The sequence below is a fragment of the Mustela nigripes genome, chromosome 2, assembly GCF_022355385.1.
Source record: "Mustela nigripes isolate SB6536 chromosome 2, MUSNIG.SB6536, whole genome shotgun sequence".
NCBI classification, from domain to species: Eukaryota; Metazoa; Chordata; class Mammalia; order Carnivora; family Mustelidae; genus Mustela; species Mustela nigripes.
Genome location: NC_081558.1, coordinates 211,070,799 through 211,097,139, shown reverse-complemented (window position 1 = coordinate 211,097,139; position 26,341 = coordinate 211,070,799). Strand labels below are relative to the sequence as shown.

The 26,341-nt window shown below is 52.9% G+C and overlaps 1 protein-coding gene and 1 long non-coding RNA gene across 2 annotated transcripts in view; one reads left to right on the top strand and one right to left on the bottom strand.

The window, feature by feature from the left end:
- Positions 1–22,790, bottom strand: part of SIM2 (SIM bHLH transcription factor 2) — a 51,970-nt gene extending 29,180 nt beyond the window's left edge. The window contains exons 1-4 of the mRNA XM_059392332.1: positions 22,616–22,790; positions 13,869–13,951; positions 10,691–10,780; positions 3,414–3,522 (exon numbers count right to left, since the gene is read on the bottom strand). Coding sequence (XP_059248315.1) covers positions 3,414–3,522; positions 10,691–10,780; positions 13,869–13,951; positions 22,616–22,790 — 457 coding nt within the window. The remainder of the gene's footprint in view (positions 1–3,413; positions 3,523–10,690; positions 10,781–13,868; positions 13,952–22,615) is intronic.
- Positions 17,548–20,706, top strand: LOC132012391 (uncharacterized). Its single transcript, XR_009402605.1, has 3 exons — positions 17,548–17,635; positions 19,364–19,491; positions 20,343–20,706. It is a non-coding gene; the product is annotated as an uncharacterized LOC132012391 (long non-coding RNA).
- Positions 22,791–26,341: the final 3,551 nt, after the last annotated feature.

Here is a 26,341-nt window from a genome sequence, read left to right as displayed (position 1 = left end):
GCTCTGACCCTCCCCATTCAGTCTTTGCCTGGCTGGTCCGAAGGCCTCACCCACCCATCTCTAACCTCACTATTGCAAATACAAGTGAGTTCCCTAAGGAAACACCCCATGCTTCAGTGAGCAGACGCCCATTCTCGGGAATGATGCGTCCACGCCCCTGGGTAAGGGTGAGGTCAGTCCACTCCTAATGAACAGCTACTTGGTAGCAGTTAATGAATTAATTTTTTAAAGAGAGGTTACCATTAGGAGTGGAGGCAGTGCTCCCTGCCCCTACCCAGGGGGAGCAGGGGAATGGCCCCTGAGGCTCCTTGTCCCCCGCCCTGCCCCCCCACTAGAGGGGCGGCCACATTTATCCACAATTCCTCTGCAGCGGGCCAGGGTCTGCGAGGCATAAAGGCTTCTCGGGAACACGCCTGCCTGTCTGCACCATTTCCAGCTATGCACTGAGGTGTGGACATTCAGGGCTAAACACCTTCACCCAGTAATGAAACATCCAGTATGGAAAAAGCCAACAGCACAACAACCAGGAAGCAGCAGGGGGGGAGCTCAGAGGCAGAAAACCAGCTCTGTGGACAAGAAGCCGGGGACCAGTCCCAGTGTCCGTGAACCCCAGACCTTGCATAGTCGGGTGGCATCCCCATCTCTCCTGGAGCGCCGTGCTTCTCTTGTGTGGTTGCTACACCTCAGACATAAACCCCACGGGGACTGGGATTGGAAGGGTCTTACGGTGTTTCCAAGATACCGTTTGCTGTCATTTTATAAACAATTTATAGCTATGACATGGAAGGCTGACATGAAACCAGAGCTCATGGGAGAAATTCCATTCCTGCGTACTAACACACTGTGGAACTTTCTAGAACAATAACAACACAATGTTTTTAGGAGTTCTCTAAGACTCCTGCGGCCTTTTCCAGCATTAAACAACCGCGCAGTAAAAGAATGAGACTCAGGTACTCTATTCCCGGCCAGCCCTCATTTTGCTAGAAATTACTTCTTCCGAGCTTATCTGTGTGCACTGAGGTGGCCAGACTGTTTGCAAGGACTCAAGAGTTACAGAACATAGTGGGGTGCCTGGGTGGCTCAGTTGGTTAAATGTCTGCCTTCTGCTCAGGTCATGGTCCCAGAGTCCTGGGATCGAGGCCCCGGATTGAACCCCACATCAGGCTCACTGCTCAGTGGGGCGTCTACTTATCCCTCTCCCTCTGCCCCCCACCCCCCATCGCATGCTCACGGTCTCTTTTTGTTTCTCAAATAAATAAATAAATAAATCTTGAAATAAAATAAAATAAATAAATATTTATGCATATAAATATAATTATTTTTAAATATTAAATTTTAAATATTTATTTATTTAAATATTTAAATAAAATAAATAAATCTTTAAAAACGAGAGAGTTACGGACCATAGCTACAAGGAAGCCCCCACCTCATCCCAGAAACCAGCACAGCAATCCCTCTCCTCAGTGAGGAAAAGACGCCCAGTGACTACGTCTGGGGCTGAGAACACGGGAGCCAAGAGCTGTACCTGCAGTGATTTTCAAGCTGAGTGCTCTCTCTGCCGTCCGTCCTTCTAGCCTTAGAACAGCCCCTCGCAGGAGGAGGCCGTTTCCACCTGTGGGCCACCCCACTCTACCATGCTTGAGGTCTCTGCTTTTGCATTCTTTTCTGTGGGGAATTTTGGCCCAGCTGGGATGCTGTAGTCCCCAGCAGACAAGAGATCCACTGAGCGTCATGCTGGTTGGGGTCATTGGCTTGTCAGAGAGAGGGGGTTACAGGGCCAGCACCCCAGAACAAGGCTGTCTTCCTAGCATGCACGGTGACTGTAACTTAGGGAGTGATCTGTGTGACGATGTGTTCCACATCCTCCCCCGAACAATCACACGTTATGTCCTGACACGCGCGTATGGTGGTAGGACCCCGATCCCTCCTTGTTCAGTAATGGGATGGTCAGGTGGGGGATCGTGTCCCCATGTCGTGCCAGGCCGGGGAGGTGGACCTGCCTCCATCTGGACGGGAGCTTCTTAACTCATTCATGCCGTGGCACAGAAGTTACTTTGGTTAGGTTTCTAACCAGGATAACTTTTTTTTTTTTTTAAAGATTTTTAAATTTAAGGGCACCTGGGTGGCTCAGTCAGTTATGCGTCTGCCTTCCGCGCAGGTCATGATCTGAGGGTCCTGGGATCTAACCCCTGGGATCCATCGGACTCTCTGCTCAGCGGGGAGCCTGCTTCTCCCTCTTCCTCTGCCTGATGCTCTGCCTGCTTGTGCTCTCTATCTCTGTGTCAAATAAATAAAACCTTTTTTAAAAAAGATTTTTTAGGGGCGCCTGGGTGGTTCAGTGGGTTAAAGCCTCTGCCTTTGGCTCAGGTCATGATCCCAGTGTCCTGGGATCAAGCCCCGCTGAGCAGAGAGCCTGCTTCCCTTCCTCTCTCTCTCTCTGCTTAATTGTGATCTTTGTCTGTCAAAGAAATAAATAAAATCTTTTTTAAAAAAATATTTTTAAATTTATTTATTTGAGAGAGAGAGAGAGAAAGACAGTGAGAGGGAACACAAGCAGGGGGAGTAGGAGAGGGAGAAGCAGGCTTCCCCCAGAGCAGGGAGCCGGATGCTGGGCTCGATCCCAGGACCCTGGGATCATGACCTGAGCCGAAGGCAGAGGCTTAACTGACTGAACTGCCCAGGCGCCCCCAGAATAATGCTTTTAAGTGCAGAAGATAAAAGTATAAGAGATCACAAATGGAACCAATTGTATTAAAACAGTTACCAAAGTATTTTTGGTATAATATTTTTTGGCAATAAAACAAGTGGTGATTTTGTTATAAATGTGCTGCTTTATTCACACATTAAATAACAACAGCCAGCAGCTGGCCTCGTAACTCCCGGAATCCTGAAGTCGCGATGAGCGTAAGTGATTCAACACCTGGGAGAACTATGAAGTGAAATGAAGAATGTGTGTGACTCGTGGTTGGCGAAGACACCGGCAGAGTGAGAGTGAGAAGGCCCATAATCCGTAAGCAAAGGAAATGCTGCATTCCAAGCAGACAGAGTAAAGATGACATTCTCCCCGCGCCGTTTCACAGACCCCCTGAGTTCTACCAGGGACCCTCTGGTCAGGAAGCCCAGGGACAGACGTGCGTTCCTGGAATTCTGAACCAAGAGCACATCTTGATCGCTTCACTTTACCTCCCACCAGCGCCTGTCCTGGTCTCTGGCACGAGACATGGGATCAATAGTGTTGCTTCAAAGGACAGAGACATGAAAGCAAACCCCCCACGCTGCGCGTGTGCTGGGGAGGCCCAGCTGGGCAGCCCCAGTCACGTTTCCCCCTGGCAGCGCAGGAAGCAAACCCTCGAGTGACGCAGAAGAGCGTGGTATGGTTTTCATTCTGGTTTCTCTGCGTCTGGAGGAAATACCTTGGAGCAGGTGATGGTGAAGGGGCTGGTGGGCTGCTAGTACGGCTGTCATCTCGTCGTGGTCGGAAGGATGGATGTATTCATAGATGCTGTTGCCGGTGAGCTCCACCTGCCACAGAGGGAAGGGAGGGGTCAGAAATCCTCCCGGGGCCGCGCGGGTCGGGGAGGGGAAGGTGCGCGTTAGGGAGACACATCCAGGGTCCGAGCTCCGACCTCTGCTCACAGCCCACACCCTCTCCACATGCAGAAACATGGGTCTTGCATCGAGCTGCGCTCTGAACCATCCACCACGCGGGGACGGTGCGGAGCAGGAGGACCTGGGACAGGAAGGATGAAAAGGTGTGTCCTGCAGGTGGGTGACCCCCCACACACCCGACACGGCCCCGGGCAGGGTCCTTTACACAAGAGGCAGCTTACAACAGACCGGAGCCAGGGCCCGGGTGGAGCCAGAGGGGCCTGGCCGGCCGGGACACCAGCTGCCAAGTCCAGACTGTGGTCCCTGCACGAGTCGTGTCCTCTCCAAGACTGAGCAGGAGTGACCCGCAGGGTCTCCACTGCCCTTGAGGAGACCTCGCCTTCCCACAGGGGCCCTTTCTCCGTCAGCTCCGAGCTGCGCCCCTCGGGCACCGCCAGGCCTCTTTCACGTTGCCAGAAACGTGTCCCAGCCCTCTGACTCTGGGGTGACTGGTCACCCGATGGCTCCCGCCCACGGGTGCGGCAGGGCAGCGGTGTGACCTGTGGGGACTTTGGGCCTGCTCCAGACAGCCGAGTGACACAGTGGTTATTTCCGGGGGTCGTGACCCCAGCCCTTGGACACCACCTAATTCCAGGTACACACCCTGCAGAGGACACGACAGCAGGCCTCGAGCCCACGTGCGTGTGGGACAGGACCCTGCTTTGCAGGGACAGGGTTCTCTAGGACAACACCAGCATGACGACTGTTCCACAGAGGTTCCTGGCGATTCAGTGCCGAAGTTTGAGAACTTTCCTATTGTTCTCCCAAACATAAGTGCCACGATAGGCCAGGATGCCCTGGCCAGGATGCGATGGCCCATCATTCCAAGATGGGCGGTGCCAGAGAATGTTCCAGAGACTAAGACCATCAGAAGGGCCTTCTGAGCAGTGGTGGGCGGGCCCTGTCTTAGAGATGCAGCTGCAGACAAGAAGAGCGAGGCAGGGGGAGCCCAGGGCAGGGATCTCTCTTCCACCACGGCCTGAAGCATCCCTGAAGGATCCCCACGGCCCAGGGGGATGGAAACTGAGAGCGTGAGAAACTGCCCTCGGGGGGCAGGGAGCCATGGGCAGGTCCGACTCCGACTCCGTCTGTCTTTCTCAGCTCTGCCTCACAGGGAGAGGGCAAGCTAAAAGAGCAAAGGCAGTCTTGTCCCCAAGCACCCCCTTGTTATTTTTAAGTGCATCGTGCCGTGTGTGTTTTGTTGGGAGGCTCCCTGGTCTCCGTCAGAGTGGAGACAACACGATCTCCAGTCAGGGGGCAGCTCTGACCCAGCTACCTCACGCAGCGGGACAACTGCAGCCAGGCAACGTGAGGCCCAGCTTCTCCTGGGAGCCACTGTTCCAAATTAGCATCAGGGCCACCAGCTCCTTCCCTGGGACTGAGCGGCCATGGAGAGGTGACGGAATTTACCCCAGTCCTCTGAGCCAGGTCTTGCCATTTGTTAAGACATAGGAGTTACCATTTTATTCAGAACAAATTAGGTTTCTGGCCTGCTAAGTAATCTTGTCCCTGAAACGGCTTTGGCAGTTCTGTTTTCTGCATTATTCATGGGATGTCTCTTGCCAATGTTATGCCTACAGAGGAACAGAGAGAATCATGTGATACAGAGAGCCTCCTCCCTCCCCACTTGACCCTAAAGGGGATTTGCCAGTGACCAAAGTTATTACGTGAGTTCATCAAACACAGTAAGGATTAAGAACTACATAGCCATCTTTCAAATCATTTCATCCTTAAAAAAATCTCGATAAACCAGCAAGTGCTAAGTCAGCCCTTCGGGACAGGACCATGTCCTCTTTTCCTGAAGCCAGTGACAGAAATTCCTTGTGAAACTCTGTCATGTGGAGAGCGACAGACTAATCAATAAGGGAGTTTTTTAAAAAAAATTGATTCACAATGTCAATGGCTTATTTTTAAAATGAAAAAATAATGAGAATTTTTTGTGTGCAGGTCTATCATTTCTCCCTTACCCACGTTTTTAGGGGGAAAAAAAGAGCATTCTGGTTTGCTCCAAGTTCTTCATCAGAAAAAAGTACCCCATGTCTCTTCAGAGAAAGTATATTTATGTACTCGCAAGAACATTTGCAACTGTCCTTATAAGGATTCGACTCGCGTTTTAATTCCAAAGTAGCTTCATCTGTCCTCAAAGACCCCATTCTCACCACATGCATTTGGAGAATGAAGACAGAGAAAGTCCATGATTTAAGAGGCTTGATTTTCTGAATCCTTGCTTCAATTATAAACTCCAAGCCTGCCCAGGAAGTAAAGTGGTCTTCACGTAACGGAAATGTTTTTAAAGAACAAATTTTGGAATGATAAAACAGGGCTGACCTTGACTCAAAATTATGGTTGACATGGTGTTTCCTGTATTTACATATCTATTCCTGCTTTTGAATGGTTGGAAGAAATGTGACTACCTCACAAAAAAAAAAAAAAAAAAAAAATTATGGTTGTCGCTATAAAACTCCCCAGGTCTCATACATCAACCTTATTAAAACAGAACCTCAATGTGATAGTTTAGTATTTGTAAGACCCTGCTAACTACAAAATGAATTGCTTTCCTACTAAGAACGTTTTTATGTTTTGCTGAATAGCTTTCCTTCCTGCCAAGAAAACTACATATGATAAATACTGCACTAAATGGATATATTTTGGGTTGAAAGGGGAAACACACATTACTCTGCTTTGGGTGTTTTGCTGACTATGGTAAATTAAGCATTAAAAAAAAGAAGATGGTTTGGATTTCAGAGTTCAAGTTATGTCAACAAACATAAAATGTTGTCCTTTCTCTTTATTTCCAAAGTGAAAGGATTAGGTCTTATGGCCCCAAACAATGCCATGGCTATTTTTACGGCTGTAGTTCCGGCCACAGTCTCCAATATTATATTTTCCTTTACATGTCTTATAAACGGCCATTTCACACATATCTACAGTTATTTGAAAATTTGCATTAGTTACCTAGAGGCTATGTAACATACGTGACTCTGGTGAAGAAATTTCAACACAGGGATGCTTCCAAGAGTCCACGGAAATACACAGCGGGTATACAGGGGGCTTCCCCCCCTTCTTCCAATATAAGTAAGTTAATTACATAAACCAAAACCCATGGAATGAACCACCTAATAAACTTGCGTGGGTGAAGAGTGCTTCAGCAACTCTACCTCTTCCAAACAGATCTGAATCTGGCTACATGAATTATTATGTATCACTATGTACACATAGACCAGGGAGAATTTTCAAGCCTGTAGTCTTACTCTGTTTCCCCATACTCAGACTGTGAGCTGAGGACACAACTTGGATTTCGTGGTTCTCTCTCTCACTTTTTGGTCCTGAAGTCTGACAGCAAGGATCGCCATGATTACTCATTTAAAAGCAAAAATAATAAACACTGCCAGATTTGTTACTCCCACACTTGTTTTTAAAAAGTTCAATAAAACAGGCGCCTGGCTGGCTCAGGGGTTAAAAAGTCTCTGCCTTCAGCTCAGGTCATGGTCCCAGGGTCCTGGGATCAAGGTCCTCATCGGGCTCTCTGCTCCGCAGGGAGCCTGCTCCCCCCCCTCTCTCTGCCTGCCTCTCTGCCTACTTGTGATCGGTCTGTCAAATAAATAAATAAATTTTTTTAAAAGATTTTATTTATTTATTTGACAGACCGATCACAAGTAAGCAGAGAGAGAGAGAGAGAGGAAGAAGCAGGCTCCCTGCCAAGCAAAGAGCCTGATGCGGGGCTCAATCCCAAGACCCTGAGACCATGACCTGAGCCGAAGGCAGAGGCTTAACCCACTGAGCCACCCAGGCTCCCCTAAATAAATAAAATCTTAAAAAAAGAAAGTTCAATAAAAGGCCTTGAGAATTAGGACGGACTTATAACAGAAAGAATGATTTTTATAACTCTCAAATAGATGATTCAGATAGTTACTTAGGTAGTGCAGATTTTTTTTTTTTTTTAAAAACCGCTTTGTTGTGAATTATCACACAGTTATGACAAACCTAAGAGCTTAGGATCCCCAGGAGCTGCTAATGTAGAGTTTAACCCTGAATTAATGGGAAAGATATTGCTACTTAATGGGATAATGTCACTAAGAGTAATTGAAAGTTCTTGGAACACAGACGGACACTATGTAAATATAAGTAATAGTATTATCCTTCTCCATCAGAAAATCTGTTTAAAGGGTTACTGGGCCTACTGGATAGAATTTTCTTAACACTTTCATCTCTGAGGATTTAAAAAAAAAATCCTTAAGCCTATTTTAATAAAGTTTTCATGTTTGACATATTTGCCTGACTTCTTACTATCAATAATTTAAAAGGTATAAAAAATTTTTTAAGGGGAGAAGTTCTTGACATCCCCTTTAATACTTCATTTTACTATTTAAGTAAAGAAGACAGAAAAAAATACACACCGTGATTCTGCCTAGATTTCCTTCTGCAGAGTTAATCGTGAGCAGGAGGCAGATTGCAAGGAAAGGTTTGCTGTTGCTTATTTAAACAGTTCAGTGTGGAACACTCCCCAGACACAAACGAGGGCTCGTGTCTGCATTAAAGTGTTTTTGTAGCTGGAGACTGATAGTGAGACAGTCCCGCCAAGAGACTGGGTTGGGGGGGATCAGTCACTCTACGCAGTCAGTTTGGTTTATCTTTTTTTAAACTGACACTTCTTCCTGGCCGGCAACATACAGACAAAAGGCATCTCTACGACATTCTTGAAAACCTGAAAAAAATGATGGGAGTGTAGAACTCCCTCCTCTTTCAGAATGAGGACACCAGGTTTTATTGCTGCATTATGACCAAAAGGAAATGTAATTTTAATTGGGATTCTCCTTAGATTTCCTTTTGCAGAGTTCACTCAGGAACAGGAGGCAGACTTGTCACCTCTCCAATATGTTGTTCATTCTTAATTATTGTGCTCACAAACGGTCAATTTCATTTCCCACGTAAAAAGAGGAAAATGACAGAGTTGTAGGATGCTAGACAGAGTAGCCCGACTGAGTCAGCTGGAGTCCTGGGACGTGCACAGGGCCTTGTGATGAGCCAGAATATTCCACAGGACTAGCCAGCCCCAATATGTGCCCGCCACAGGACACTATCCGAAGCAACTTCTGTGCTACTGGAAGTACAGTTCTAATGAAACTGGGGACACTTGGATTTTGCATAGCTCCCTATTATTTATAAAACACATAAAGTGGGTACTTTGATATAGTTCTTACCACAATCCTGAAAGAGAAAATCAGGCAGGATTTTCTTATTTAAGTGATGGTTCAGAGAGGCTAAGAACCTGCCCTACCAGACAATGAAAACATATAACTGGGCATTTCCCTTTTTGCTTTGACTGCTAGGGAGCTCAGATCTAAATTTAATATCTGAAAATAGTGACTGTACCAGGACTGTGACTGTACCAGGACCTGTGACTGTTTTATCTTTGTCCAGTCCTATTTAAAGGAGGTGAGATGCTTTAAGTTTTTGTGACATTATGATAAGACTAACTAAAGGTTCGATAAATTACAATGGAAAAAATCAAGTAATCTGCTCAAAATCTTTCAGCCACAGATAGAACGAGGGTTAGACACCAGATTGGTTACAACTAAAGGGGTTTAAATAATTCTAAATAGGGCATCATGGAAATTCAGAGCATAACAACCTTGAAAAACATATAAATAGTAGATTTCATGTTCCCAACAGTATTTCCCTTCCTACTAGTATACTAACACAATCAGTCATGGAACTGTAAGAACCCAGCCTCAGCAAATCTTCGCTGGGAGACTTGGTTTAGTAAAGGAAGAGAAGAGGAAAGGAAAAGGAAACACTAAATAATTTTAATATGAGATTCTCTTTAAAGGACTATATATAAGAAAAAGAGGCACAGAAACCCCTTTGGACAGGGATAAGGATATACCCACATTAGAAGAGATGGTTGTAAACAAATGGCAAGTTTAAAAAAAATGCCTTGGCAGGAAAAGAAAAGGAATACACCAGATGCAGGTTTCCCAAATTGGGAATTTTATTTTTCCATGAAAAAACTCCAACCCTGTTAATTGACGTGTTTTATTTTGGCTTAACTACAGAGGGGGCTGGTGTAACACAGATTAATCATCTGCCTCCCAGGAGCCCATTTCCTGTCTCTAATTAATTCTAGTGCGTCTTCTGTCGTGATAAAAAAAAAAAAAAAGCATTCTGATAAGTCACACTATAAAGAAGCATTTAATCCCTAGATGTATTTTTTAAAATGTGAATTTGAGAACCTCAGTCCGCGCTTGTTAAATCGGAAATGCGAACGTGAAAGGCCACCATCGGCTCCACCCCGCCCTCCATTCCGAAGAGCGCAGAGAGCAGCTGAATTTCCTCCCCCAAAACCTTTGGCTTGATCGGAATAGATAAAGCCAAGCGCACCTCTTTTCCTTGACGGGATGAACCCCTTTTTAGGAGACAGTTCCAGAAAAATTGGTAATATTTAAGTGTTCTAGAGAAAACAGGACCTTGCTGTGCAAAACAGTAGTAAACTGAGTTTTACGAGTTTCTATCACAAGCATATAAAATGCTTTACTGAAACAACCACTGAACTGGAAAAACTCAGGAAAAATTACCCTGAATTCCATGTGAACACTCATAAATCTACCCCCACTCCTTCTCTCTCTCCCCAAAGCACAGTCTGCAGAAAATCCATGTTCGACATCAGTTTTCCTCTCGCTTTCATGGCAACTCACAAGACCACGTGCAGTCCGGCAAGTGTGCACTGAAAAAATCTCCCTTTGTGAAGCTCTTGTTAGCAGCAGACCGTTACTGTATAGGCAGAGTCCCGGCTATCAAACAGAATCTCAGAACAAAGCTGCCCTAACACCGCTCATTAATCCCAAAGGAAAAAAGAAAGTAAAACTGGGAAATGCAACATGAAGAAAAGCTCTGTGGGATCGCCTAAGAAGATGATTTTGCAATTTTGGATTATTTCATACACAAAAGCAGACACTTGAACAGAATCATTTACAGGCTGGGTTAAGATCTGCCGACGCTCGCTTTAATATTTTGGTTGTATCTAAAACCAGGTAATACCTACCTGCGACAAGCCCAAATGCACAGAAGCTGTTTCCGATATATACATGATTTTGCCATCAGATGCTACCACGAAAACAAATCCATCCAAAGTCTGTAAAAGAGAGTGCGAAGGTTAAGAGGTGATAGTAACACAGTAGAGTAAAACCTCATAATTGTACTGTCACTGAGGTAGAGGAATGTATACCATATTATCATCCATACATACTTGTCAAATGCAAAACTAGCCCAGGGCCCTAAAAAGGGTTCCAGGTTATAACACTGAAAGTTTAATTCCTGGGGCCAGGCTCTCAAATGCTTTTAAAGCACTTTAAAAACCATCTAACATCCACTTCACAAAAATCATGCAAAACACTGGAGAACTCCTAACGTGCTCAGTTTAAATGCAGTAGTTTTATTGTTTAGGGTTATTTTAGCACTTAGCGCAAATCCGGAGTTCTATGGTACTTAGGGGGAAACCCACCACTATATAGACCATTTTATGTCATAATTGGCAGTCCTTTATACCACCAGGACATATACTTTATTTGCCACAATTTTCTAGTTACCCCCTAAGTACCATTTGAATAATAAATTCCGAACACTACCACTCCCCTGAAAATAAACTACCCGGTTATTTTTAACAGACTATGTCTACAGAATTAACTACTTAGAATTTGCAAGAGATCAAATAACTTTTGCAAAATTTGAGGAGAAAAAGTATCAATTTCTGAAAAATTAAAACTACCTAAATGATATTGCTTAAATTGGCTAGCCCTCAAAAAAATAAAGTAAAATTTTAAGAGCTAATTAAGACAAATAAAAGGGTAGTGATTATACTTATATGTGGCAAGGATGAAAAGGGTAAATTATTTTTGAAAAAGGAAACTGCATTTTTATTTACCCATTCATATTTTAGATCCAGAACCAAAGAAAAGCAATAAAGTTGGTGAGCGGTCCATACACCCCACAACGCTGCCCCCATAAAAAATATTCCAAATTAATTTCTGGCCACAAATTCTATTTTTACAACATGTAATTGAAACCAGATTACCTTCGGTTTTTCTAAATCTGTCCCCTCTTTGGAGGGGGGCCTACAAAGAATGTAGTAGAAGTGAAACTTGAAAGATATCCTTACATTCTGTGTCTCAAATACAGTTTTACTGTGAAAATCCTTTGCCAGCTAAACTATCAACACCCTAACCTACACGGACATTGGAATCAACTTCTTGATTATAAGCCTTACTTTCTCCTGTCTAACTCAGCTATAAAGTATTTTCCCAACTAAATTCCGTTTCAGAAATATAAACGATACGGCAATTTCTACAATTATAAACATTTTGGCACATTTTACACCCTTGCTCAACTCCGAAATCGTTAAAGAGATACATTTATTGAAACGGTATCTGACAGCCATGCGGGAGAAAAAGAAAAAAATATATACATCATAATTAAATTCTGAGACTTGCCAGTAGTAGCCAAAAAAATAATGTCCTTAATGGAAAATTCGGGGTATGTCTTCATAGCTTCAAATGACCTGATTCGCTTGAAGGTATATTAACAGTAAACACGCCCATTGGCACAGCATTCCAGAGTTAAAGAAATGGACGTTGGAGGAACCCAGGCGTGATGACTGTGCCCGCCAGGTTCTCACTCACTTGTCCCTGATGTTAGTGTCACTTTTAGCCGGCAGGAGTATCAAACCAGCGAAATAGGGCGGCGGCGCACGAAGCTGGGAGTGAGCAGGGGGTGAGCGCAGGGCGCGGGAAGGACTCCAAGAGCGCCATTTCCCCGCCTGGCCGCCACCTCGCTTGCTTTATGCTGTCAAAGCTTCAGTTTTCAAGTATTCCCCAGGATCTTCTCGTGCCCCGAGCATGCATTTAAAAAAAAAAAAAAAAAAAAAAAAGTCATACTACACATTTGGGGAAAGGGGTTTTGAAAAGATCCGCTTTTTTCGAAATGCGGTGCTCTTGGCTGACGGGCTGACCCAAGCCACTGCGTACTGCGGCCAACATTTTTTTTTTCTTTTAAAGAAAACACAAACTAGAAGGAGGAAATGCAAAAGAGCTCTTGGTAAGCATTTCTCGATGGCAGAGACAAATGACGGGCGCGGGGAATGAATCGGGCCGTTGATGAGGGTCTGTAAAGGGCGCTTGAAAGATTCGGAGACAAGAGGCGTTGTAGGCCCCACCTAGCGCCAGCCACTGGCTTGGAAATGGTCGGTTCTGCGCACGCCTTGCCGGCCAGAGCCGCAGACCCTGCGGGGGAAACCCCAGGCCACGAGCGGTTTACCCACGGAGGGCTAAAAGGCTCCGAGCTGAGGGCTATAAACAGCTGACCACAAACCAAGCAAGGGGTCCCTCCCTGAGCCAGGTGACCCCGGAGGCCGCACCAGGTCCTGACCTGGAGCTCTCGAGAACTGGAGGACTTGGGTTGAACCACGCTCCAGCACTTGCTGTGTAACCTCAGGCAAGGTGCTTAACCTCTCTGTGCTTCAATTTCCTCCTTTGAGACAATGGAGCTCAAAATAGAACCTACTCTAGGTGGGTGATGCCGCACCGGGATTCAAGAAGATTTAAAACAGAATCTGGTCAGTAGTAAGTTCTCAGTAAGTGCTAACTTACTATTCTGTTACAGGTACCATTTTACATCTCTTTTATTGCATCCCCTCCAAACATGCACAATTGTCAAAGGCTTTAGGACTGCCGCACTCTGGCTCAGAGCACCCGGATCACTTCTTCTTTGGCTCAAGCGCCTGGCACAGCGTCTGGCACAGAGCAAGCGCTCCATAAAAGTTTGCTAAAGGAAGTAAGGTTGGAAAGAACGGCGCGCCCACGGGCGTCCTTAGGCCTAGGTCTCGGGAGCTGGAGAGTACTAGGGCCAGACGCGGTGAGATGCGGGGTCAGGGTGGGGCTGACCGGAGGTTACTCTGGTTGGACTGAGTCCACCCCAGTCCCGACCTCCAAAGAGCATGCATGGACAGAGAGTGGGGAGGCAGCCAATGGCCTCGAGGTCCAGAAGCTGTCTCTCGCCTTGAGGACTTCTGCAGCCTGATGGTGGCCTTGGGATCCACCCGGGGGTCCTTGGGGAAGGACGCCGAGATTGGGAGGGCGGAGTCAGAAGGAGGCCCCCACCCGGCGCGGATCAGCGCCTCAGGCAGTGGCTGCGCTCCCCGCCCGCCTCCCCGGCAAAGGAGGCTTTACCTGAAGCAAGTGCGATCCCAGCTCCTTGGCGACGCTGTCCAGGGGCCCGGCGCGGCTTGGCTGTCCCCACGCGTCTCCTAAACCTGGGGAATAAAGCGAATCGGTAAACCGCAGCGCCGATCGAGAGGCCCCCACGCCCCGCAGAGCACGCGGAACTTGGGCACCGCGCGCCGTGGCCGGCCGGAGTTCCGAGCGTCGCCCCTGCCGCCCCCTGGGCCCCGCAGGCCGCCGTCTGTGTTCTTGCCATCGCCCCTTTGCCCTGGATTAAAGAGAAAAAAAAAAGGCCAGAGGAGCTGTTCCCGCCGAGGCCTTGGGTCCCAGCGCCCCCAGCGCGCGCTGAGCTCGCCCGGGCCCATCGCTCCCGTGGGTCGCCCACGTGCTCACGGCTCTGAAATTGCCGTTTTATTTGAAATGCCATAAAGTAATCTAATCTGCTTTGAAACCGGCCATCCTCGAAGCCAAACGGGGATATCGATTTGACCTGTAAATATTTCCCCAAGGACCCTCCCACACCCCTCCCTTCACTGTGTCGCTGGCAACTGCATTTTCCTAAAGACAGGCCCCGGCGAAAAACCCTAGCCGGCCAGGAGGCAGTTTTTCTGGCATTAAAAAAAAAAAAAAAAGTTTTGTTTTGTTTTTAAACCTCACATAACCCCTCGGACTCCGCAGCCCTCGCAGGCGCCTCGGGAACGGGTTACCTGCCGCCTTCCCGAGAGCGAGCTCCAAACGCACCCAAGGCCTGGGCGGGAGGGGGGGGGGTTGGGCCGAAGGCGGTGGGAGTCTTGTAGGTACTCGAGGCTAACTGAAAGGGATCTGCTGCCACATAATCAGGGTTCCCCAGTTCCTAGCCCCCCCAACTCCTTCTTCCCCCCACCACTTCCTTGAAGGTCACAAGTGCTTCAGGAGGCACACCAACAGAACAGTGGCTCTGCTCAGAGAAGCCTCCTCCCCTGTGTTCCCGACTCAACTGCTGTGACCCCCAGAAACCCCAGGCTTTCTTCTGCATATTCAGAAGAAATGGGGGGTTCAGTACTAAGTGCCAGGTGGGAGAACCCTCAGCAGCAACCATCCTAGAGCCACCACCCAGGAGCATGGTGGAAAAGGTCGGGGATTCCAGTCCTCAGCCTGCCGTTGCCTCCAGTGGAGAAGGTGGCCCCAGGCTCCAGGCCCACTCAGGCACCGTCCACCCCACCCCGTGGCTGCGACCCCTGCGGGGTGAGCTGTGGGTCCCGCTGCAGGTGAGTCGGTTCGTTCTCCTCTCTTTCACCCAGAACTGCACGCAAGACTGGCCCCTGCCCGCTGCGCCCTGGGAGTGCTGGTGGCGGCGAAGCCAGAGCAGGACGGGCAGGATGGGGAACCTCCACTAGTCTCAGCGAATTTGGGGACCGTTCCCCAGACCACAAAACTCCCCAAAGAGGGCTGCGGTGAGCGGGTGGCCTGGAAAGGCGCTTGGAAACTCTGGGTCTCCCCTGCTGTCTTCGCAGGTATCTAGAATCTGGGCTTCTGGAGGCTTCCACCCCAAGCACGAAGGAGCCGCCTGGCCCCAGAGGACCTGGGGGCCCAGCCCACCTCCCCCCCCCCCTCAATAGGTTTTGGAGATCCTTCCTTGCAAACTCTGTTCAGCAAAAAAAAGGATGACCTTTAATTTCTCCTCCTAAACTGTAGGAATTAGGAGCTTATCCTTATCCATAAGTAAGTGACTAAATTCCACATATCCTGATCCCCCAAACAGTGTCGCAGCCCCTCAGCCACCACTACGTGAACAGACGTGTCTTCTTAATCCCAGTTAATCACTGTTTGCCCAATTTCACTTAGAAGGTGACCATAGTAGGGCACCGCTGGCTCTCACCATCAGGTCTTCTCTGGGCCCCCATCTGGGCAAGATGGCTTGGTGGAGTCAACGTTTACTCCATTAAGGAGAAATGTTAAGAACCAAAATTTTAAAACCCTGGGACTTGAATGAAAAAAGAATTTAATAAAGACCCAGGAATCCTGATTTCCAAAAATGGACCACCGTGCCCTGTCCTCTACCCAACTCCTGGGTCCTTCCCCTGGTTTGCATCACACTAGCCTTGCCTGGCTCAGTGGGAAAAGTGAACCTGGCCTCCCAGATTAGGCTTCTTGCAGTGTCCACAGCCAGGTGACATGGGAAAGTCCGTACCTCTGGGCAGGGTCAGACCCAAACCAGGCTTGCCCTGCCCAGCTCTCCCAAAAACCTTGTGGAAGAAGGCTCTGGCCTTACGTGCAAAATTGCACTGAGTACACAGGACAGTTTTTCATATAAATCAAATACCTGGATACTTCAAGAGAGCCTGTTCTCTTATATCATTGTAATTTTTCCTATAATGTCCTGGTACCTCTGCTTTGCCAGTAAATCTTTGGTCTGAATCCCCCTTCTGGACCTAGCCTGAAGTGGCGGCGGTCACAGCTAGGTTTCCCCTCAAGGATCTGGTCCCCGAGCCATCTCAGCCTGCTGTCAGCACTTGTATTAGAAACCTATGTGGGTGAGACCTTTACACTCCGTCCATAAAAATCTACTTTGCGCTGAACGCAGAGACAAAATAAGGTAAGGTTTGTAACTAGAACCAAAAATCGGTCTTGGTACTTGTAAAGCCATAGATATTCTCCCAAAAGTGAGGCGCTGGGCATGGGACCCATATCTGGGCTTAACAAAGGGCTTTATTTGTTTGAGAAATGAGAGACAGGTAAGACTGAGCTAAGCCCTTCCAAGCTCATTTGTGGCCTCACCAGATCCTGGGAGTGCTCACCCTCCACTTACTGTGGGGGGCGCAAACCTGCCCAAACCTGGCCTGCGTTCCCCTACCAAAGGTTTGCTATCCCAGTTGCCCTACATATGTCAGCAGGGAAATCCACTGGGGACTCCCTGCTACCGGGAATCTAGATGGCCAGGTCCTGGGGGAGGAGGTCAGCCACTGGGTCAGAAGAGAAGGGGAGCCAGGAGTCCTCTTTCCCCCATTTGTGGGTACCCGCACCTTAGCATGCAAACTTAGCTACTTGGCTGACTGGTTTAAACTTTACCAGGCTCTCCCGTCACGAAACTGTCTAAATGTGGTCCTTCCTCGCTGGGCGCTCAGTTAGTCAGTCAACAAACAGCTGTTGCGTACCTGCTGTCCAGCCCCAGAGAAAGGGTCTGGGATTTGATAAGAACTCCCGAGATGGACAGCGGTTTCTGGAGTGCAGCCTTGGGTATCTGACATGGTGACAAGAACACTGCCTCTTGTGAAAACTAAAGGTGGTTAATAGGGGATCTTCTAACCCTGCCACCACCCGTCCATGAAAAAATTGGATCTGAGATTGAGAAAAATCCAAAATCCAGGAAGGACATTTCTGGAGCCCCTAGGGGACACAGGGGTATCTCACTCCCTTCTGCCCCCACTCCCCGGCTGGGCCAGTCTGGCTGGTCTGATCTCCAGCAAGTGCCCTGACCTCTAACATTGATTTCTCCACTCTAAAGTGAGGGAGGATATTGTAGGATTGATTAAACGCACGAAACCGGAGGGTGCTGAGCAAAGCGCTGGGTCCCCTGGAAGGCGGCGGGTTCGGCCACCACATTGGGCCCGCCTTCTCTGGCCTCCGCACTCCTTCCTGCCTCCGGCCCGCCCCTCCTCCTCCCGTCCCCCAAGTTACTAGGCCCTTGCGGGGGAAGGAAGCGTGTTATCGGGGAGTGTGGCCTCTTGACAATCGTGGGCCGTCTGAGGACACAAGGTCACAGCGGCTGACCGCAGACTACTCCAAAGTCGAGAAGGGTGCGCGCAGGGCTGAGGCGGGGACTACGGGCGGCTGCTCGGCTTCTCTACCGCGACCCCCACCCCACGCCGGGGCCAGGGCGCGGGCGTGGGTTGCCGGCCGCCCCGCGGGTGTTTGTAACCCTGTTTCCGGAGCATTACCAGCCGCGGGGCGGCCGGCTCAGGGGCTCGGCCCGGGGCTACGGGGCATGGCGCGCCCGGGCGAGGTTGCAACGCGGGAGCCGGGGGCCGTGCTGCCGCCTCCCACCCCGGGGGAGCCCGTAGCTGGCGCCCCTTCCTTGCCCGACTGCAGGGCCCCGTACACGGTCACGGTTCTGGGGCTCCTCCGAGCACTTCTGCGTCGGGCCTCGGAATGCTTCGTTCTGCCCGGGGTCCCCGAGAAGCCCGGCCTTTGGGCCTTTTCCCAAACCCACGGCGCACGGCGGACCCGGAGCGGGGTGTGAAGCGGGGTTGTGGGGACGCCCCCGGGCCCGCGGGGCGGGGAAGGGAGGGGGCTTTCAGCCCGGCCCGGCCCGGCCGCCGGCCAGAGTACGTGCTCAGACGACAGACGCAAGGCCCGGGCCCCCAGCGCCCAACGCCCAGTCCTCGAGGCCCGGCCGCGGCCCGCACGGAGGAGCGGCGGGGGCCCGGCGCCGCCCGGAGCGGCTTTCCGCCCGCGCCTCCGAGCGCCCCGGCCGCGGCCCGGGTTCTGGCCGCCCGCGGCTGAATCCGGGGCTCTAGCGCGCTCTGGTTCCCGCCTCCAATGGCCGGGCCCCCCCCCCCCCCCACAACCCCGTACCCCGGAGTTCCCTTCGCCGCTGCCCACAGCTCACAGCTTCCTGCTCGGGGACTGGCAGGTCTCCCAATGTGGCTGTCAAGCGCCACATTATTCAAAAAAAATAAGTTCGCTTGTTTTCTTTTTAAAATCTACATGATTTGGGGCTTCCGTAGAGAAAGGGCTCGGATCTGTTTAGGTTGAGGGCGGTTTTCTTCTCACCGAACCCTCTAAATCAAAGCGTTTCCATTCGGGACAACAATTTCTAGCTGTCTGCCTGACTCTAAACCCAGACGAATTCCACCGCTGGAATGATTCCGGCCTCAACCCCCATTATTTTTGTGTGAGCCTGACGGTGTGGCACTCCCTTCCCCTGTTCTCCCTCCCTCCCCACCTGTCCGGGGTTTTCAGGTCTGGGAAAGGAGGGGGAGGGGCTGTGTTCTGGGGGGGGTGGTTAGCCTCAGTTTCCAGCTCCATTCCTCAGCTCAGACCACAGGCCAATCCCTCCCCTCCGCTGTCTGCGTGCAGGGGTCCAAAAGGCACACCACCCCCTACCCCACTGCTGGGGTTCAAATCCGAATCCAGAGTCCTGGCTCCTAGGAAGAAGCCTAAGCAACCGGATGGGCCTTGGAGTTCTTGGGGCTCTGACTCCGAAGTCCTGCGGCCCGAGTACATCCCCTGAGGAGGAAACTCTTCCTGCATCCTGCTCAGCCCATCACCGTGCAGCTTTGGCCAGAGAGCAGCAGCACACTCCCACAGGGTGCCTCTGTGCTTCCAAAGAGCCCCCTCTCCTCAAGGGAAGGCCCCAGCGCAAAGAGGGCAGGAGGCAAATCGTGCCCCCCACCCTCCTACCCTTCCCTGAGCCCTGAGTGCCGCAGCCCTTCCCAGCCACCAGTGAACGCACTGAGGTTTCAATTCTGAGTACACTTCCAAAGCTAGCCTTTCCTCTTCCCTGTCTACCTCCCATTTTTTAGCTATTAAGGGGAGCAGAAAATAGCAGCCTTCCAACTGCACACGGTGAGTCCCAGAGGTGCACAGAGACGGGACGCCCTGCCTTCTAGGCCATGCTGGCTCCGGAAACAGCGTGCACTCCCAGGACAAAGTGAGTGGAGTAAGAACGCCTTCGATTTGCACCTTCTCTGCCTGGTTCCTCACACTTATTTCCAGGAAACTTGCACAGGCATGGAGTTCTTAATGGGCCCATTTTGCAGACAAGGAGCGGGAGGTCTGGGTGGGGCAGCTTAACCACGGTGCAGAACCTTGAACGGGCTGTGTAATTTGTCAGCCACCCCAAGCTTGCAGTCTGACCTCCATGGGGAGTGAACACCTTGGCCTCTTTCTGCCCCTGTGTGGGACTCCTCCGAGCTCCTCTATCTTTCCTCTGACCCAGATGGTCTCAGGATGAAAGGAGCCATGGCCAGTGGCCTCCTCTCGCAGTGATCACCTGCTCTCGCCCTTGCTGTGGGACCCTGAAAAAAGCCCATCCTTCTCTGGCCTCAATTTCCTCTGGGCCGGAGGCTTAGTTCGCGATGCTGTGGTTCCTTCCGACTGTGCTACTCATTTCCTGGCCTCCGAAGTCCTAACTTGGCCTCTAGACCCTTCTTCACCCGCGCATCCCTCTTCCTCTGTGGCTGTGGATCAGCAAGACCAAGCTCGAGATGGCCGTTTCACTCCGCATGTCTCAGTCCGCAGCCGAGAGTCGGAGCAGATCCGGGAGGTCCCACCGCCGCGCAAGCCTGCGTTGGCCCTAAACCTCCCCGATGCTGACGCCCGGCTCCCCGCGGCTCCCCGAGGCCCTATTCCATTCCCCCCCGCGCACACCCAGGCTCCAGACCAGAGGCTAAATCAATTACAGCGCGGCTTCCGCGCGCCGCCCTTCGCGGAGCTACCGGAATGGTGAGCCAGTTGCTTTGCATAATTGAGGTCTCTCTAAACGCCTCTTTCTCCACCTAGGCACCCAGCTTTCCAATTCTCCGCCCCAGACTGACTGGAGGGGAGCAGTGCCGCCACCCAGAGCTGCAGGCCCCAGGCCTCTGAATGAAACGAGGAGTCCTGGGCCCCCTACTCCACCCGGAGTTCCAACAGGGATAGTCACCCCCAGGAGGCATACAGGCCGCCCCTCAACCAGACCACTACCCAACAAAGCACAAGGGCCTTGTGATCAAGTCCTGGACCACCTCTGCAAGCCCATCTCTGCAAGCACACCCCTGCAAAGGGCGCAGGGCCAAGTAATTCTGGGCTCCAAGTCTTTGGAGACTCACTTCTCGGAGTTAGGACACCCAGCTCCAATTTTTAAAACCTGCCCTATACCCAACACTTCCCAATTTTTAGCAGGTTTTCCTGGAAATTCTCTAAACAATAAATGGCTTACAATTAGCCCTCTTTCCTCAGGCCTTCCTTTCTAATTTCTGGCTTACTGGAAATCACTGGTAACAAATCATTTAATATCCCAATTCTGGCTTCTAATGTGTTTATTTCCAGTGGGGACGTGAGAGGAGGCCCGGGTCCTGTCCTGGTTCCCCACCTGCCTGCAGCATGCAAATTAAGAAACAACTCACTTTGGGGAGAGGGGAGAAAATAGATAAAATTTTAAAAGAAAGAAAGAAAAACAAAAACCAGCTCACCACCACTCCTTCCTGACTGGGAAGGAGACTCAGCTCTCATAAAAGCCAATTCTCTTCTAATTTTAATTGTCTACTTCTCTGGTAAAGGGGTCATCCTTGGGCACACTAATAGTGACCATCTGCTTGGTAACTTCCAGTAGGAGGGGCTGGAGTGGGACCTGGCTTTATACTGGGGTTGGAAGAGGAAAGAAGGGGTGTGGGGCTGGGGTGGAGGTTCAGGTCAGAGGCTCCTGCACCAGAGAGGAATGAGCTGGAGGCCGCATGGCCCAGCTGGGAGGCAAAGGCTAAGCCAGGCTACCAGTTGCTTCTGGGAGGGGGCCCCCCTAAATTCTCTGGCCAGCTGAGATGCAGGGCTGCAGGTCAAGCAGCGTAACTGGCCCTTTGAGCTCCACCCAGGAGAGGCAGTGTGAAACGCAGCTCCAACCCAGAGCCAATTACTTCTAACAGGCTTAAGAAGCAACCAACGCAAAGGTCAAGCGTACTGATTTCTGGTCGATGGCCTGACCAGGCACTGCCTTAATGGAGGCACCCTGCATCCAAAGGACACCTGTTTCTACGGTGTAACCACTGTCTGGTGTCCTGCAGATGAAGTTGTTTCCACTCCCCCACCGGCTTGTGGAGCTCCACGGGCTCCAGTGGCTCTGCGGCCCAGAAGCCTCGGAGGGCCCAGCAGGCCTCCACTCCCAGCCCCAGCCTGAGTGTCAGAATCTCACGGGCCAGGCTGCGGCCACTGCGGCCAGGCTGAAAGGTGATCGGTTCAGAAACACCCGGACACCAAAGGGAGTGCTGTGGTGACCAGGTGTCCCCAGCCCCGTTGCTCGGAAGTGCCCAGCCTGGCAGCCGAGGTTCCCGAAGGCCATGTGCTAAGCAGGGAGTACTGGCCAGCACGCCATTACTTACCACCGCAGTGTGCGGGACCCATGGATCCTGGTGACCTTTGCTCCCGTGGCACCTGCCCCTCTGGTTTATAATTCCGATCAGGAAAAGAAGACTGTGCTCTAGCCGGCCCGCCTGCCATTTTCGTCCTAGTCCTTTCTCCGGCACGGTTTAGGCTCACCTACTTTCGGTCTCTTCTATCCTAACCTGCCCCGCCCAGCCCCAAGGGATCAAAGAAGAGTCTGGAGGAGAGGCCCAAATCTGAGGCCCGAGCCCCAAAGGGCCTTCAGGGCCTGGGCCTCCTCATGCACTCCACTCCCTCCCAGGCCAGGAGCAGCAAGCCCGTCTCACCTCTGGCACACACGTCCCTTCCGCAGGAAAAAAGATAGGAATGAAAGAAGGAAAAAATAAAAGGGGGGAGTTAAAGAAATGAAGAAAGAAAAAGCAAAGGAAAGCAAAGGAAAGAGAAAAGAAACAAGAGAAAAGAAAATAGGGAGGGAAACCAGAACCGCGCAGCATGATCACAAAACAATTCCTGATTCGCTGGGTCCACACTTGGGCCAGAAGACGGGCTAGTCCCCACGGCGCCAAGACCCTGGCTCCTCTCTCTAACAGGAGCCGAAGCTCCCGGCGCGGCCTCCACAAGACTCCCCTGTATTGGAGCTTCAATCCAGCTCCAGCTCCCCGCTTGGGCCAAGGCTCTCGGCCGCCCACCTGCGGCCTCACCTTCGGGGAAGACAGCCCGCATCTTCAAGTAGCTGGTGGTGAGTCGGATGATAGACGCCTTGTCCAGCTGCGAGGTGATGGCCGACGGCAGCGGGAGCAGCTTGGCCAGCTCATAAAACTCGCCATTTTCCTTCTCCCTCCTGGTCTTGGCCGCATTCTTGGACTTCTCCTTCATCGCGCCTCGGCTCCGGGCATATTAGACCCGGCTGTGCTCCAGGCCCGCGGAGCCCCGCTCCGGCTGCAGCGGCGGAGATGGGGAAGGGAACTCCGGGCGCCAAGTGAGTCGGGGGCACCGCCCGGGGCAGGTGCGCGGGGAGGCCCGGGGCACCGAGTAGCTTTTCCGCAGCCGCCGGGCCCCGGGGCTCGGCGCAACCCGGCGGCGCCGCGGCGCGCTCTGCCCGCCGCCCCGGGCGCAGCCTCCTCCGGGCTGTGCGGTCCCGCGGTGCCCAGAGCCCGACTTTCCGCTCGCTTCTGCTCCCTCTTCCCTTCTGCCTCCCGGCTCCCGCGTCTCGGCTTTCCTTAGGAAGCGGAGAGGAGCCAGCGAGGAGGCAGCGGTGCCGCTTAGTCCTTGACCGAGTGTTCGTACCCGCTGCCGCGAGGCCCCTGCGGGCTGGAGGGCGGCACGGGCGGCGGCGGCGGCCGCGGAGCCATGGAGCGGAGGGGAGCGGAGGGGAGCTGGGGCGGAGGCGGCTGGGGCCGGGCCCCGGCGCGCTCTCCTGCCCTCCCTGGCGGTTCCCTTTGCCCGGAGACGCGGCGCCCGAAGCCCGCGATCTGTCGCGAGTCGCAGCAGCTCCGCGGTCCACGTGCGACCGAGCCGCGTTTGTTTATGGCGGACCCGCCTTCGGGCGGAGCACTCGGCCGCGGCGGCCCCGGGAGGGGGGGGGGGGGGGGGGGGGGGGGGGGACCGTGGCGGGGGCGGGGGCGGCGAATCTCGCCTCCCGACCCTGCGGCGGCCGGGGAGTCACAGGCGCGCCTCCGCGTCGCGGCCTCCAGGGACTCTCCCAGGAGAGGCCCGCGCGCTCCCGGCCTCGAGGAAGTCTCGGTAAGTGCACCCGGCGCGCCCTGGGGACCGGCTCCCGCCAGCGGTTCGCGGGACCTGGGCGCTAGGACGGGCGGTGGGGAGGAGCGGAGGAGGGACGGAAGGGAGGGAGGGGTGCCCAAGCCTCCGGGTGGCTCCGGGACAAGTCCTGGGCGCGCGCGGCCGAAGGGAGGCGGCTTGACCCGCCGGCCTGTGCCGTCCCGGGGAGGACTCAGTCCTCCGAGCCTCGCGCGGGTCCCGCGCCCTTCCTTCCCCACTCTGCAGGTCCGAGGGCAGAAAGGGGGGAGGCCCGAAGGGAAGCCCCCCTCCCTCAGGAAAGGGCGGGAGAGAGCCTCTGCCCCTTCTGCCCCTCCGGCCCGTTCCCACCTCGAAGCAGCGGAGCCGAAGAAGATCGGCGCCTTCGCGGAGGGGCTGCAGGCCGCGGGGATACGCGGGCCGGGCGACGGGACGGGGCAGGGGAGCCAAGCCTAGAGACCAGGCCTCGCCCAGGGCGTTGGCGGGCACACGGCCCAACAGTCCGCTCTCCCGCAGCCGGACTCGGTGCTGCCGGAATTGCGGGGAATCGCGGCTGGGGCGGGTTCTTCAGGGCCGGGGGTGGCCGAGCGGGAGTAATGCAGTGAGCCTTGGTAGGACCCGAGAAGGTGGGCCAGGAGGCAGTTGGAGTAGGGAGGCGCGCTTGGGGACACAGCCGTAGGGCGTCTTGGTGCTTTTCCCTCGGTCCTCCGCCCCTCCGTCCACACTGGGCCGCGGGTCCTCGTACCCACTGTCACGCCGCCCCCGGGACGGCTCTCCTCCAATCCCCGACGGTCGCACCGACTCTCACCCTCGTAGCAGCTGGAAACTACGGCCACCGTGCGGACCCGCGCGCTAGGAGGACGCTGGCTTCCTCCGAGCGTGGGGTCAGAGGGCAGCTGTGATGGACTCAGGGCACGGGGTCTTGCGGGTACCTCGGCCGAGTGGCACAGACTGTACGACTGTGGCGCGCCCGATTTTGAGGTTGGCTCGGGGAGGAGGAGAGACGCGGGGGCCGCGGTGCTCCGCTCTGGGATCTCCGTTTCAGCGGCCCCGTCTCCCCCTCCCAGCCGGGTGGGAGCCTGCTGTTCCTCGCTCGCACTGACCCGGGACCCGCCTCCCTCCCTCACGCCGTGGGGGCCGAGAAATGGACCACCAATTCTGCTGCGGGCGCTCCTGGCCTTTTCGGGGATCCCTTTGAAGGGGACAAGTTCGACAGCGTTGGAGGCGTCTTAGCTCCCTCGGTGGGCGAGACCGTGTGCGCAGACTCCGGCTTAACCACGAGCCGGCAGCCCCGCGCCGGGCGGAACCCACGGAGGTGGCCTTGGCTCCCGGGCCTGGCGCTCCGAAATCCCCGAGCAGCTCGAGTTTCGGAGTTGGTTGCCCCCATGCCGAGCGCAGCGCTTTCCCTTGGGGTTTTGGATCTAGCAGCACTTTTCCTGCTTCCAGCGGTGCGTTCAGAAGGGTCTGGATGGCGCGCGAGAGGTGAGGGTACGCAGTACCCAAACGCAGGGCGCGGGGCCCGCTTCCCTGCCCGGAATCTCGCGCCTGACTCCGCAGACTGTTGTCGTCTCCAGGCTACCCGGAGAAGGGGCTCCAAGAAGAAGGGGATGCGGGCTGGGCCCCGCCGCAGGCTGCGAAGGCCGCCTGTGAGTGTGCTCCGGCACTTTTCCTGGCTTCGGGAGGATTTAACGCTTCCCTCACCCCCACGATTTCCGATCCTCAATTATGGACCCTAGAGAATTCCTCCTAGGCTTGAAAGGGATTACTCAGAGCGCAGAAACATGGCTAAGTGGAAGTGGGAGAGAGCCAACAAGTGAGAAGAACAGAAACTTTTCTTAAACCAAATTTCCCGGATTTTCCGGGAAAGAGTATTTGAGATCTCACGATCTGATCTTCATCGCCGATGCTCTCGCAACAGCCGGACGGGTCTGAGTCGCGGGGTTCCAGAGGTGGCATAAGGGAGCGTTTGAAGACTCGTAGAATTGTGGGTGTGGGACACTTCCAACCCTAGAGTCTGCCTCAGCAGACCCCCAAACGGGCACTGTATAAACCCCCAACACGTTCATTCAAGAGAGACACACACACCCAGGCCAGGACGGGTCTGGGCTCCCTCCGCCGCCCCCATCATCGAAAGTTCCCAAAGCACTTGGGCGCAGACTTCGAGGTTTCCTGGGTGGTAAGGACAGTGATTGCAATTTCCATGCAAATATTTCTGCATGGAATAGTGAAATCCCCTCCCCCGTGCGTTCGGAAGGAAATCCTCGGACCTCTATAGGGGCACCCACAGACGCTGTGTAATGTGGGGAAAGCATTAATCGTGCTTATTAGAGTGATCAAGGGCGTCAGCGGTGGCCGCTGGTTGGGACACCTGATGCATGTCCCTTTCTCAGGGCTTTTTGTGTAGGGAGGACTTCCAGGTCTATGCTTTGGGGCTACCTCCCAGTGCCTCCCCCAGAGCACAGAGACGAGCCTGCCGCGGAGAAGTTTAGCAGCCACGAAAGACCCTGAAGTCGGGGCATCACCCAAAAACAGTTTCCCTGTTGGCCTGGAAGGACCCTGCAGAATCTAGAATGAAGGGAAGATGGAGGCAGAAAGAGGGCTTGTGGGAAGGAGTGGGGGTCCGACGCATTGAGGTCAGCAAGCTTGGGGAGGACGGCCTGTTCACCACCCCC